Source organism: Corapipo altera, unplaced genomic scaffold, assembly GCF_003945725.1.
Source record: "Corapipo altera isolate COAL_440 unplaced genomic scaffold, ASM394572v1 60, whole genome shotgun sequence".
NCBI classification, from domain to species: Eukaryota; Metazoa; Chordata; class Aves; order Passeriformes; family Pipridae; genus Corapipo; species Corapipo altera.
In genome coordinates, this window is record NW_020884912.1 from 4822210 (window position 1) to 4836706 (window position 14497).

The window sequence follows — 14497 nt, forward strand, 5'->3', positions numbered from 1 at the left end:
CCCCCCCCCGTAGCGTGGAGAGAAGGGTCTTGTTTTCTCTTATTTCAGCTTTATTTTTCTCTCCTTTCCCCTCCCCCCGTTTCTGTCGCCGTGCGGGGAAAGGAGGGGGGGGGGACACAAGGGGCCGCCCCCGCCTCCTTATGCTTCTGGAGTGGGCATTATGTAAACTCCGAGACTTCCTCCGTGGATTCAGGTATCGCCAGAACGTTTGGGTCTGAGGCAGGAGAATAAAGGACGCTCGGCATGACGTGTCCTGTTTATGGTAATGAGCGAGAAAAAGAAGTGGCTGCCTTTTTTTTTTTTTTTCCTCCCCTCTCGAGAAGAGCAAGGGTTAAATGGAGTTAAGAGCAGCAAGCGTTAAGCTATTGAACACGGAAATGACGGGAGGGGAAAGCACAGAGAAAAACACGGTTTATTTTTAAACTGCGAAAAAAATGGCTTTAAAAGTCACTGGTAACAGTCTTGCCTAACTATTGCACAGAGTGATTTGAGGGAAGGAATGACAATAGGGCTTATGTTAATAAAGGTGACTTTATAACTTTCTGCCAGACATTTCACAGTTAAAGTTACAGGTTTTCAAATAAAAGGTAGTAACCCCAGAGCAGGCTTTTGTAGAAAAAAATCAGTGAAGGCAATAGAAGAAAAACTTGCGTTGATTGTTATGAAATATCATAAAAGCTGGAAACGTAAGTGTACACTCTGACCTGAAAAAACACAGACACATCTGGTGTTCTAGGCCCGAAGTCCTGAAGTAGAAGTGTTGTGGATTCAAAACCATTTTTGGGTTGGCTGTGAAAAACTGGATCTTTTGTCAGTCTGTAATCAAATGACCATAGTGGGAGGGGAAAAAACATCCGTGCAATTACCCTTTCTCAGAGTTTGCAGTGGTGAAATTCACGGGAAATCTCGATAAACATGTAACTGTTTAATCGGAGAAGGAAAACGGCAACACAAACACATGGCAGGATTTGGCTGCCATGAAAAGGATTAAATGTACTTTGGAACACTTTTTTTTTTTTTAACAGAGAAGCTTTTTTATTACATACAAAATACTCGGTTAAAAGTGCTAAGTTTGATGCACCATACAAAGATAATAAAGGAGTTTAATGACTGTAGAGCAGGTTTCTGGGAGGCACCAAGTGATTTAAGGATGTGTAATTTAATACTCAACTCTGAATTTCCTGGCTTTTGTTCAGTGTTTTATGACCTTGTATTTTTAGAAGCATTTTGTATTTTCTGGTGCTTAGTAGAGGCGGGTTTTTTGTTTTTGTCTTCTAAGATGGTCATAGCTTTATGGCCATCAAGTCCTTCTGCTGGTTTGCTTTGTTTTGGCCAACTCCTTTTGCTTATGATCTAGAATTTAGACGTGGAACCTCTCTGATCTGTCAGAGTTATTGCAGAAGTATATTTTTAAGCTTTCCTTGTGATGTCCTTTTTTTTCCTCACCTCCTTTGCCATAGTGTTAAAAAAAAAAGAAATTCATTACCTCAAAGAAATTACAGGAGGCTCAGCATGTTTCTGAAGTATAGGTAACATAGGAAATAGTGTGGATGCTCCACCAGAAGACATAAAGCACAGTTAGGTTATAACAATAAAATACTTTTACTCTAGTTCTTAAATAATGGTAAGTGATGAAGGTTGAAGAGTTCCTAGGTTAGCCCAGAGGACTATGAAGAGGAGAAGTGCCAGTATAACACGTCTGTGCTTTGCTTTTCCTAAGTGCAGGTGGGAGTGAATGCTTCTTAAGTGGCCTATCTTTTCTTCCTGGTAATTTAATGAAGGTGGCTGTTAGGGCAACTCGTGTTTGTGTTACCGGCTTGGCACCTGGAGTTGCTAACTGGGCTAAGCAATGAATGGTATCAGGACATTCCTACCTGAGAACTGGGGGGAAAACCCACTAAAGCATTTGCTGCCTTTTCTCCTTTCTTGATCCTTCAGCCCTTCAGAATACAATTAAAGGGAAGAAAATGAGGGAAGATAGCAAGTAACACTGTGCATGTTACATTGCTACTACAAGTAGCACTGTCAAATATTTTTTCTACAAATCAGTTGCCAAAAGAGGTCTCAAAAGAAAGCATCTTCTTGTGGAATATTGGCACTTCCAGTGCTTCTGAAGTTATCTAAGTAGTAGTGGAAGAAGGATGGATGTTTTTGTTGAAAGGAAATTTGAATCACATATTGAGCAGGGGTAAAGATCTGTTGTATTCTTGAGCAAAATACTCAAGGAAGACAGATCTGTCCAAAGAAGCCAGTATCCTAAAGCAAATCTTACTGTCTTCTATTAGTGTACTATAGGTACCTTGTACACTTAAATTTTCTGCCTCTGTAGATTTCTGTCTTCAGAACTGTTTTTCTGGAGTAATTTCCTCCTGCCTGTGACTGACTGACAGGGGGCAGAAAGCAGTAACAATCAGGGCAAAAGCTTTCAAAGTCATTTTTCGTATAAATAGGTTCATAATTTTAATGTGCTGATGTACTGTGAGCAGTGATATTTTTGTTTCATTGGTTTGTGAGAGGCATGATGGTCCTCTCTATATAATTTTTGAAGATTCTTTTCATTTTCTTCTTTACCAGTGGACAACTTGTATGAAAATTTGAACAGCAGTAGATATCTCTTTCTACCATTACAGCTGTGTGTACTGCATTTCTGGACCTTAAGAATTTTGCAAGCATCCTGAAGAATGCTTAAAAATGAAAACTGCCAGAAAACCAGGCATTGATCAAGTGGTAGAGGTTTAAAAAAAAAAAGGAATGTAGTCTAGGATCAGAGTAGCAACTCCTTAATTTTTATTGGAGGTCAACAAAACCCAAGGGTCAGTGCTCTTTTTTATTCTCTCTCAGAATCTTACTTAAAAAAGGAAAGGAAAACTTATATGGAGAGGTGTTTGAAGGGAAGATGCATTGACTGCCCTGTTTACCAGAACAAGCCAATTTCTTTCCACAGTGAGCTATTCTGTTACGCTTTTACAAATTCTAATTCTTGATTAGGAAGCTTTGTCAAAATGTGGATATGAAATACATATACAGTGGCATCAGTGATACTGTAATATATGAAAGATTATACCTAGAGTATTTTTCTTTTTCAGATGGACAGACATATTTGTGTTGCTACCAGTTAGCTGTGCAAGCTGATAGAAAGCTAACACTGTCCTAGTGACTTTTGTTCATGGTATATCTATGTAAGTGAGACAATGAAAAACAGTACTAGAAAAAAAAATTGTCATTTCACTTAGTTATAATATTTGCAGCTCTGAGCAGTAGGTAAGTGGTAAAGAAAGCATAAGCATATGCTACCTGTAAAGCAATTACCACATAAAATGCATAGTTATTAAAGTGAGGTATCTTTAAAAATATTCCTGTGTATTTCTAAAATATTCAGAATAAACACGTGGGTCTTGTTGAAGAACAGGGATTTCATAAATATTGTATGTAATATGAACATTCCACTACACAGACAAGTTAGCTTTCCAGCAGATAGTGATCTATGCTATGTAGTATGAGGAGACAAAAACACAGACTCAATGCAAATTGTAACCATGGAAGAAACTATATACAGAATTAGGTAAAATCATGGAAAATTGTGTAGTAACTTCACTTAAGTTAGTCATGTGACAATTGTCCAAAAAAGGCTGAGGAAAGTTGTGCAATTTTGAGTAAGCTGCCATTGTGTGAACTTTTTCTAATGTATCACAGGCCAGGAAATCTTAGCCAGACGTTTATTTACACTGCAGTTGCCTTTGAACTGTCTGTAGTGCCAAACTAAAAAACAAAAATAAATTACTTTTCAGTACAAACTATGCATTACATTTTCTATAACAAACTGAGGAGGATTCCATAGTAATAGTTCTTTGTCACTCAGTGATACAAGGATGGTGTCAATTTTTCTGGCAGAAAACATGGTACATTCAGTACAGTTTGCCTGCTTTGGACACCTTAGTAGCTTTGAAATGTTTTGCTTTTTTAAACTGGGGAAAAAGTTAAAATTAGTAATTTGTCTTTTTTTTTTTTTCTTAGAATCACAGAATCATTTAGGTTGGAAAAGAGCTCTAGGATCATTCAGTCCAACCACAAACCCAGCATTGCTGAGTCCACCACTAAACCATGTCCCCAAGTGCCACATCTACAGGTTTTGTAAATACCTCCAGGGATGGTGACTCAACCACTTCCCTGGGCAGCCTGTTCCATTCTTGTCTCAGTGAAACTTTCCTAATGAATTCAGTGGAAGATTAGGCCTTGATTATTTTATTTTTGGCAATGTGAGCAAGTCATTGAACCACCTGTTGAAAATAACTGCAGTTCAGCTTATGTAAACTTCATTTAAGGATTTAAACTGGATAAACACGCTTACTTTTGTCTAGGTAGGCACTCCCATAGACTTCTTTTGGACTATTTGGTGCATATGCATTATACACTTACATTTAGGTTCAAACATTATCTTTTTTGAAAGCAGAAATGGCATCTCCAAACATGTTTTTGTCTTAATTAGCTTTTTTCCAAATAAATGGAATTTAAATTTAGATTAATTTCAATGTAATTTTGCTAAAGGACCAGTGATACTATTTTTACTAAAAAACATCAGTGTAAATGCTTAAAAAATGAAATAAAGCATGGCTGGCTCATGGTTGTAAAACACTTCTAATGAAAGCCTGAATGAAAACATTTCTGGTAACTGAACTAAGCTATGATCTGGTTTGCACTGTAAATGTTGAGCTGTGTAGACCTGTTTTCCCTTCTTTGCCTCAATGCATCTGTTTGCAGAGTTCTCTTTTTTTGATGCTGAACTTTATTCATTTTAAATGTTAAATAAGACAGACTTTAAAAGTGTTATTTTAAATGCTCTAACTATTGCTTGTGATTATGAAAGAGGTATGTTTTGAGGAAACATAGGGCAGTATTCATGTGATCTACTTCAGGTGTTTGGAACCTCCCATTCAGAAGTTCAGAGTTGGGTGTTGAACTCCTTTTTTTATTCATAGGCAAGGAAGTGAGGATTCAGGTTACCAAAGAATGTGGCAGCAGTTTAAAACATCAGGCTAATGGGCCATTCAGCTCAGAGTCCCATTGGTGACCGGTCATAAGTGAGTGCCTGTGAAAAAATCTAGAGACATCTTGGGCATATACGGTGTATGTGTGTTTCCCCTCTCGGTTTCCAGCCATTTTAAGCTGAGGGACATCCTGAGCTCAAGGCAGTATCTCAGTTAACTTCTTTTCTAGAAGCTTGCCCAGTGTCCTCCTAAACAAACATCTATAGTATCCTTTGGTAAGAAATTTTGGAGTTCAGTTACCTGTTCTGTAAAGAGCCTTTTCTTGTTTTAAAGCTGGCTGATAACTAGTGTCTCTTGACTCCTCACATAATCCAGTGTAGCTTGGTGGTACTGAAAATCTCACCTTCTATGTTTAAATGATGTAGAGATTGGAATATCTGAAAGTATTTAACTGCTAGATGATGTTGAATTTTCTGTTAGACATAATAATTGTATGTAACTACAAATAAAAGCAGCATACTCAAGTAGTAAAACAGGATTCATAGGAGGTTATATTAAAAGGACAGCAGTTCTAAATTTAGAATGTCTTCTGTTTTAATGGGATGAAAGTAGTTCTGGGCACTGACTTCCCCAAGCATGTTGCTTCACCACATGAAGTGTTTGGCGATACTGGTGAGGTATCCTGTTACTTCTGCCCCTATGTTGACCTCTTATTTGCAGTGTGACAGCTGTGTGTGGCTGTGTTGTGAACTGGATCAGGGAACTGATCTGCCGCTTAAAAAAATCTGGTAGGTTTCTTAAAGCCCGATCAGCTAATCAATCTGATTCCTGGTATGTCCTTGCAAATAGCTGCCTGGATTGGGAATGGGGTGAGAGAAGAGGAGTTTCAGGAAGAGGTGCTAAGAATACCTTAAATAGATATTGTTTCCAAACACTTAGATTGTGATTTCACAAAGCAAAGTCTGCTGGGTAATAGATGTACATTTTCAATAATATTTGGCTAGTTCCTACTACTTTAGTTTTTTCTGTGTGGAAGACTTTCCCAAATAAGGAGAGTGACTCAGACTGAAACTACACAGATTGTCAAGAGCATAGAGTAACCAAGGGAACTTCTTTTTGGTCTATTTTAAAATAAAAACCTAAGGACATTTAAAAGGAAAGTATTTTTCCTTCCCCTTACCTTCCTCTAACTAATGCATCATTTAATCAGACCTATCTGAATTTAAGGGATATCTTAGGAGTTTAATGTTCTACCCTTTTAGCTGAAGGATTTCTGCATACTTATAAATAATAACCTAATTTATACTAGCTAAATAGTGAGCTACCAGCACTCGAAAACCAGGCAAACCCATGGAAGCTCTAAGATTATGTACTTAATTATTATCTTGGTTGTCGCAGCCTGAGGAAATAGCTTAGAAGTAGTGAACAATAAAACATGTACACTGTCTTGTGTATGGAGGAGTAAATGACTGGTTTTTCCTCATGTGGGACTTCAGAAATCAACATGCAGAAGGTATGCAGTAAGCTTAAAACTGTAAAACCTGTGAGGTGACTGAAGGATTTTTATACAAAATATTTAATAATACTAATAACACATTGAAGTGGACATTGGATTTGCACCCAGAAAAGTAATAGTTGGCCTATTGCCCTAAGTTAGTAGCACACTGGGGTGAACTGTTTACATCAGAAAAACTTTGTAGGTTAAACCTAATTTCAGTGAGTGAAGAATTCGTGGTGTGCTAATAAAGTTTTGATTGCAGGTGCAACCATGATGAGAGTTCTCCCTGGCTGAACATAAGCCATTTGTTAGGAACTGGTTGGTGCTGGCTCTGCAGGCTGATAAGCGTTGACTGTTTTATGAGCATTTACACTGGAGAGCGCTGTGCTTAGAGGGTCTGTACAGGTTAGTGCCTGACCTCTGTGCTTGGAGGTTCAGTACTGCAGGCCAGCTGGGCCTGATCTTTCTGGCTGCCTATGCTGTCATTCTCCTGCAGTTTCTTCTTTGCTGTGTGACCTGACTTGCTGCACCTCAGACATGATTAGTCTGAGCCTAAACAGTAGTAATTCAGTGTTAATGCCACTGGAAGGAGCATGTTTGGTTGTAGGGTTTTTTGCATATGCAGATCAATTGCTGTGCAGGTGCAGTAGGCCTCCTTGTCTGGACTGGAGATGACAGCTGGAGTGCAGCAGCACAAGTGATTTGTATGGCACACTCAGAACAGGCAGCTCTTTTCATCGTGCCACAGATCCACATGGAGAAGTAGGCATGGGATCTGTCTGAAATATTCTTCTGGCAATGAGAGTCTGTTCCTGGTTGCCATCTTACTGAATTACCTTATCTCTTGCCAGAATCCAAAATACTTTCCAACTTGCTTTTTAAAACCGTTTAAACGATGCCCTGTGTGATCTTCACCTGAGAGACACTGAGCTTGCTTGAATAGGTTGTTGCTATAACAAGTCATACAGTCAAAAGCCTTCTTCGAAGTTGCCTTTGGAACAAAGGTCTTTGAAGAGGGTGGCACATTCAGAAGAGGTAGTCCTAGTGGAGTGCAAGTGGCTCTCCAGCCTAAAGGCTGAAAATCCTGAGAGTAGACAAGAGCTGGCATTGGGCATTCTTCTTATGGCAGAGCTAATACGTTGTGAGCCTTGAAAGAAAAAGGAGTAGGAGCTGTATGAGCTCAGCTGCAGGCTTTAACACTTCACGCTTTTCTGAAATAACATTCAGAATGTGGAAATCAATGACGATTAGTATGTTCTGTGTAATGACTGATGTTTATTCTGAAGGACATTAGAATTAAAATATCTTAAATAACTTGTAGAGTCAGAAGCACTAAGTATTAGATTAAACTCTCATGTCATGTTCCAGTCTATAAAAATGAGTAAGCCCTGTGCATTTGAGAAATCATACCATTCTTTCAAACCCGGGGGGGCTTTTGTCCAGTATGTTATTTACAGTGATGAAACTTTTCTCTGGTTTCCTTTCAAATAATTGTTGGACCTTTTAGAATACTATATCCAGAACTTCTCATAGCATGCTTAGTTGATTAGAATTAGGCTGATTAGAATATCGTGTATTTTTTGCTCATTACATAAGCCCTTTGTTTTGAGTAATGGCATGCATACCTTTGAGTCACTTTCTGCAATTATATACATTTTTGTTGAGTTTTGAATGCCGGTTTTTTTCAGGTCATGGAAAAACTCCAAAAGATGCTGCTTCTGTTCGAGCTACACATCCTATACCTGCGGCCTGTGGCATATACTATTTTGAAGTTAAAATTGTCAGTAAGGGAAGAGATGGGTAAGCATTGACTATATTATTAACTATTGCTTGAAATACTGTCTCGCACCATCTTTCTTTCAGTGAACAGATGCCTATGGTATCAAAACATATTTTCGTGTTTTACCACTTTATATAGCTTGATTCCTTATTCTTGAGAAGTTGCAATCTTATATTTGGTTGTTTTAAGAGAGTGGTATTTATGGTGGTATTTATTGTCCACAAATCAGTGTACACAATAAATACCATAACATCATCTCATTTTTAATTTGAAAAAAAGTTAGGGTTTGAATAATCATAGTTCAGCCCTGTCCTTACCTTTAAAGGTGTTGTGGTTTTAGCTGTAGGGATTTACAGACTTCCATATAATTTTTAGGAAGGTTTTAGGGTGTGCAGAAGACCAACTTATGTCCTTCAGTGTGGTCTTTTCATGGATGTCATACCAATTTTGAAACAAAGTTATTCTTAAGGGTATATGTTGAACAGTAATAAGAATACAGGGAAATGCTCTGAATAGGTGTCTGGGAATTTGTCACCCTATGGAAAGGAGTTGATGAGTAAGAAGCTGATGCTTCCTGAAATCCATCTAACTATGAATCTATTGAAGCACAAGGGATACCATACTTTAAAGTCTACTGAGGCAGATAGAATCTCACCTGGGAGGGTCTTGAAGTGCTAATGAAATCCTTGCTAAACCACCTTAATTCATCTTTCACTGCTTTTGGTAGAGTGTGTGCTTTAATCCCGACACACTGATTGTGTTGGCTGTGTGGGACTACGAAAGCAGTACATCTTTCCAATCTACTGTAGTATGCTGTCTGGTTCTACTTCAAGGTTCTAGTCAGGACTGATTGTCCCTGTTTTGGGTACTGTACAAGCATGTTGCAGATGCTTATGTCCTGTTGTGAAAATAGATACTGAGAGAAAAGAAAGATTTGGTAGCTTTTTGGATGAAATTCAGTACCTTTGTCTTTTCTTTGTCTTGCTGCAGTTTGTTTCTTTCATTTTCCCAGTGTTCCACAAGCCTTCTGTAAGTCATAAGCAGTATTTAAACTTTTTTGTTTTGCTTACAGTACTGTATAGAGGTATGTTGAAAAGAATAGCCTATCACTGCTGCTGCTTTGTAGGGGCATTTATGAGTTTGTTGTTATTTCTGTTCCCAAAAGTTATCTGTGGTAGATTTCTTTGCTATGAAAAACTTACTTCCATAGCTACTTTTGTCACACTTTGAAATTATAGACATTAGTGCTTCAAGTAATATTTTGTTATTGATTTTAGAAACGCCTTTTGTGTTGGGTTGTTGGTTGTTTTTTTTTTAATTTTAGGAACATTTTACAAAAATTACCCTGGTGCTGGCAGTTAAGGAGAAGTTCTTACTGTGATTTGCTAGTGATGTTCATCTCTTCTTGAAATAGGTTTCTGCCTGCTTAGTTTGGAAGCTGCCTTTTTTGAAGCAGTGGATTTCAAAAAATGTCTGTGTGTGTATATCATCTTACATAGCTCCTCTACCACTTTACCTTAGATATTTTTGTCCAATTTCTGATTGAGTAGACTAATCAGGGGAATCCTACAAAACAGGAAAACACCTTTGATTAATTTTTTTTCAGGGTTTTGTTGTTTAAATGATTATTTGTGAGATGTACATAGCTAAGACTTGTGAAGTTGCCTGCTGAGATTGCTTAAAAAACAGAGGGTGCGTTTTACAGTTAATGATAATACATACTGCCTTGTCCTTGCTTCATCCTTATGACCTTTTTAGTGTCACTTTATGAAACATTACCTGCATAGTGAGCTGAGATGTTAATTTTTTTCATTGTATAAGATAGTATGGATGCTGGGAAATACTGTGCACAGAACCAAAGCCAAATCTAGCTAGGCTGATAAAGAGCAGGAAGTCAACATGTGGAACCTGACTGGATGTAATGTGTGTATCTCTAGACCTTCCTTCCAGATCCAAGAGGTCTTTGATGAGATGCGGGATGAATGTCTGACAGTTCAGTGTTATGCTGCATTCAAACTAATACATTTTCTGTGATAAGTAATCTGGGGAATTTATTGCAGAGAAGTAGGACTAGAGAAACCAGTTTGTGTCTGATAGGGTTTATTAGTTCTTTTTCACTGCCTGTTGTGCTTCACCTTACTTGCCTCAGGTACGTATTTCCTCCTCCCTCAGCCCTTTATGTGGCATCTGGTAATGGGAACAGAGTTCAGGAAGACCATATCTGTAGAAGACCAGCATGTACCTAACAGGTCAATTAACTAAAATGCCTTACTGTTGCAAAATCATCTGTTCTCAAGGTCTGAGCCTAACTGTGGAAGCACTACAGCTTTATCTCATAGTAGTGTTTAAAATAAATCCTAGACTAGCTGGGACAACTCAGATATCTATCTGCAAGCTGAAGTACAGCTTCCAACTTTCATAAATGTCAATTGATACTTTAGTGGTGTTTATTTGGAGTTCCCTTTGGTAGTAGCCTTTACTACTTATATTTATTTTTTTTAATAAACTCAGCTAAAAGTATTTAGTCCATGTACTACTATATAGTATGAGTAAGTCTAACAGCATTCTTGCTTGTGTTCTCTACATAGCATGACTTACCCTAAATCATCAAAACCCTTTACTAAAAACCTACTCCAGGAGATTTATTTTTTGTGCTACTGTAGCACTTGATGGTGCTGCTCCTGGAATCTGATCTTGCATGTCTCAGAGTTGCAGGGCAATCACAAAAATTCTTCTTCTCTAAAGAAGCACAGCACTTTTTAGCTTAGGGCATGGATATGGCATGGCTTCCAGTATGGCTTGTTGTGGCAGTCTGTGAGCGAGAAGAGCGCTGGTTTGTCACGCTAATGACCTAGATCATTAAATTCTTTAATGTATTTCAGGGAGGTAACTGTCTTGAAGGTGCATAACATGTTAATTTTGCAAAGTTCATGACCAGCTTTTTAGGGCGTTATGAACACAGTGAAGAAGGTGTGAAAACAATTTTACTAGGAATTAAGAACCCAGTATGGAGGTTGGTGCTGCAGAGCAGATGAAGAGTGAAGTTACTTTTTGATACCTCAGTGTGGTGTGATAGGGTCAGGCAGCAGCTGATGGTAACAGATGAGAAAAAGGGAGGTGAGCATTAAGGTCAATAAAAGTAATAAGGTTGAAATAGCATTCAAACAGAAACTGTCTTGGTATTTGTACAGTGTTTGGCACAAGAAGTCCTAAGTCCTACTACAGCTGTATTACACGTATGTGAAATAATTATTTTTAAATCCTTGTTAAAAGTGCTAACAAATTGTCATGTTGCTTCTTAAATATTTTCTGTTGGTCTTTATTTCTTCAATTTTCTTTCTTAATTTCATGTTGTCTTTTATAGTCTAAGAGCCTCTATTTATTTGTATTCTCCTTTTAAACTCTTTTGCTTTGTTTTGTTTGGTGTCACGTGGAACATTGTGGACAGTGATGTGAGCGAGTGGAGATGGTAACAGGAGATGAGTAATTGGTGTAAGTATGGGGAACAGTACCAAGGTGTTGATTATAAAGTATGGTAGGAAGGAGAATATTAACTGCATTAGATTATATCTGCATCTCTGTTGAAATGTCCAGTTAATTTAAAAATCAATAAACACATACATGTGTGAAAAATTCTGGCATAGATGAGGCACCTAAGAGATTTAATTTTAAATTAAACCATTTTAACCTTTTACTGCAGCCCTCATTTGTAATCGATCAATCAGAGAACCAGAAGTAACATGTAGTTTTTGTTCTGTAATTTCTTGATACAATACTCAAGGGAGTGAGGTATGCACAGTGTTGCCTTTTGCATAGAACTCTGGTTTCATCTAAATTTCTAGAATAGGATCTTAATTAAAGCAAACTACAATAGCAGTCTAGGAATGGGAATGAACAAGAGTGTGCTAAGTCCTGTTCTTGTGATCTGGAGATGTAAGCCTTAGTCTCTAAATCTGTATGATACTGTACTGTTCCCTCACTTTCCAAAAAAATTGAATAGCCATTTTCTTAGCTGGGTAGGTATATCCCAATGAGACTTTTTCCAGTCTTTCTCTCAGATCTTGGTTTCAGTTTTATCATGCTGCTTTTTATCAGGTTCACTTGTACTAGTCTTTTACGTATTTTGGTCATCTCTCTTATGTAAAGCAGTAATGCATCTGCCTTACAGAGTCCCAGTTAATATTTTATTTTAACTACCAGTTAGTGTTTCCCTCTTTTACACAACTAAAGATACTTGCGTGATTCCATCACAGTTCATGTAAACAGAAGTCCAGAAACTTTCTGCTGTTGCTGCTGTTGTCCTTCTTTAATGGTGGAGTCTCATCCATAATCTCTCTCAGTTGAGAATCTCTGAGCTTTGTTGTAAGCTTAGGTCACACTGTTTGGCATTTCATACTGGCCACGAGCATATTCTGGTTCTACTTTCCAAGGGGCAGTCTCAAGGGTATCCACTGGCCTACCTGGCTTTCAGAAGCAAACTACCTTTCATTATTTTATGTTATAAACAGCTTATGTGTGTATGACTTACTGAGCAATCATCCATTTCTACATGAATTGTAGAAATTCATGTCTTACGCTTGTTGATTTTGTAATTAACATCTTAATTTCCAGTCGGGATAGTGTTTCTGTAGTGTTTGCAATTCTTACTGTAAACTGTAGTTTGAAGACTGTAGTGATTTCACCACAAGATGAAGCAGTCTCTGAACACTCATTGAGTTCATATCCCTTTTCCCAATTTGTCACTGTGTCAGCTTCATGGTAAACTTGATTGGGTAACCCATGCTGTAAAAGTTGACCTCAAGAATGATTTAGTTTTCATCCAGATTCATTCCTCAGCATGGCTGTTTGTATCACTTCATAAGTAACTATGGCAGCAAAAGAGAGGGGCAGAAACAAGTATCTGGGCCCAGGAGGATGGGAATGCTACTTTAGTCATGGTACTAGCTTATGCCCACTTAATTTTAGTTTAAATACAGCTTTTTGGCTTTTTAAGTCTTTCACCAGAAGAGACTTGTTGTCCATTTCTTTTCCAAGGAAAATGAACTTGTAGGGAAAATGCTTTTATCCTCAGTGTCTTGAATTTCTGTTCGTTCTTATTCATTGATTTGTAAATACAATCACTAAGAATGGGCAAATGATAGTAATGCCATTTACTTCTAAACAGTCTTCAGTGCTTTGAGAATAGCTGAGGAAGATGTAAGTTTAAAATGCAAAATCATAGAATCATAGAACGGATGCTATGGGTTAAAGATCATCTCCTTCCAATCCCCCTGCCATGAGACACCTTCCACTGGACCAGGTTGCTCAAAACCCCACCGAACCTGTCCTTGAACATCCACACTTTCTTTTAAAAGAAGAATGAAAACAAGAATTGGAAGTGGTAAGCCATACAGAAGAAGCAGTGAAAGCTAAGTTTAGAAAGGCTGTATTCTTTTAGCAGATAGCACACTTCTGCCAGCATGGTTGTTTAGTCTGTGGTGTGGTGGTACTGATGCAGATCTTCATGGGCATGCTTTATAGTGCATGTGCAAGTTCTGCTGAATGTTCTGCACCAAAATGTTAGTACAGCAACTCATGCAAGTAATCAGTGTGTTTTTGGTAAAAGAGTGTTAATAAGGCTTTAGACACCTGTTATGGTGTGTCTGGTTTTTAACATTGGATGTATGTCTGTTGCTTTGGCAGTATCTTGTAGTATGTGTTGTGTATATGCTGAAGTGGGTGGAGAAGTAAGAGGAAAAACTATCCAGAACAAAAATACCATGAGAATTAAGTTTGAGTTTTCATGACACCTATACCTATGGTTTGCCTGAGCTGTTTTGGCATGTTTTAGTGATGAAATATGAAATATAAGTGCTTGGTTGTCTTCTAGAGCATGTATGCATAGCTCTTTAGACAGAATCCGTACTTTTTCTTGGCAAATTGTTTCTGTTACAGTAAGTTGGCTTTTCCTTTAGCATCCAGTATATCCATTTTCTTGTTCACAACAAAAGCATAAACCAATAAACAAAATATAGAACATAGTCAGTTGCTGATTTGTTTGTATTTGTTTTGTACACTGATAATGTAATTTGAAAAGTTCGTGCAATCTCAAGACCTGTTTTTATGGCTTTGATATGTCCTCAGCAGTTATTTGTTTCTAGAACGGGCTTTTGTTAAAAGAGTGTGCAAACTTCACTCAGTCTCTATTTACATACAAGTAGGTCTTGCTGCATTATTAGCAGTGTACTTGTGTAT

General features: G+C 37.8%; 1 protein-coding gene across 2 annotated transcripts in view; it reads left to right on the top strand.

The window, feature by feature from the left end:
* Positions 1 to 3151: 3151 nt before the first annotated feature.
* The window catches only part of RANBP9 (RAN binding protein 9), a 36128-nt gene continuing 24782 nt past the window's right edge, over positions 3152 to 14497 (top strand). For both annotated transcript variants that reach the window (XM_027654115.1, XM_027654116.1), the window contains exons 1-2: positions 3152 to 3179; positions 8172 to 8283. In XM_027654115.1, coding sequence (XP_027509916.1) covers positions 3167 to 3179; positions 8172 to 8283 — 125 coding nt within the window. In that variant the 5' untranslated portion in view covers positions 3152 to 3166. The remainder of the gene's footprint in view (positions 3180 to 8171; positions 8284 to 14497) is intronic.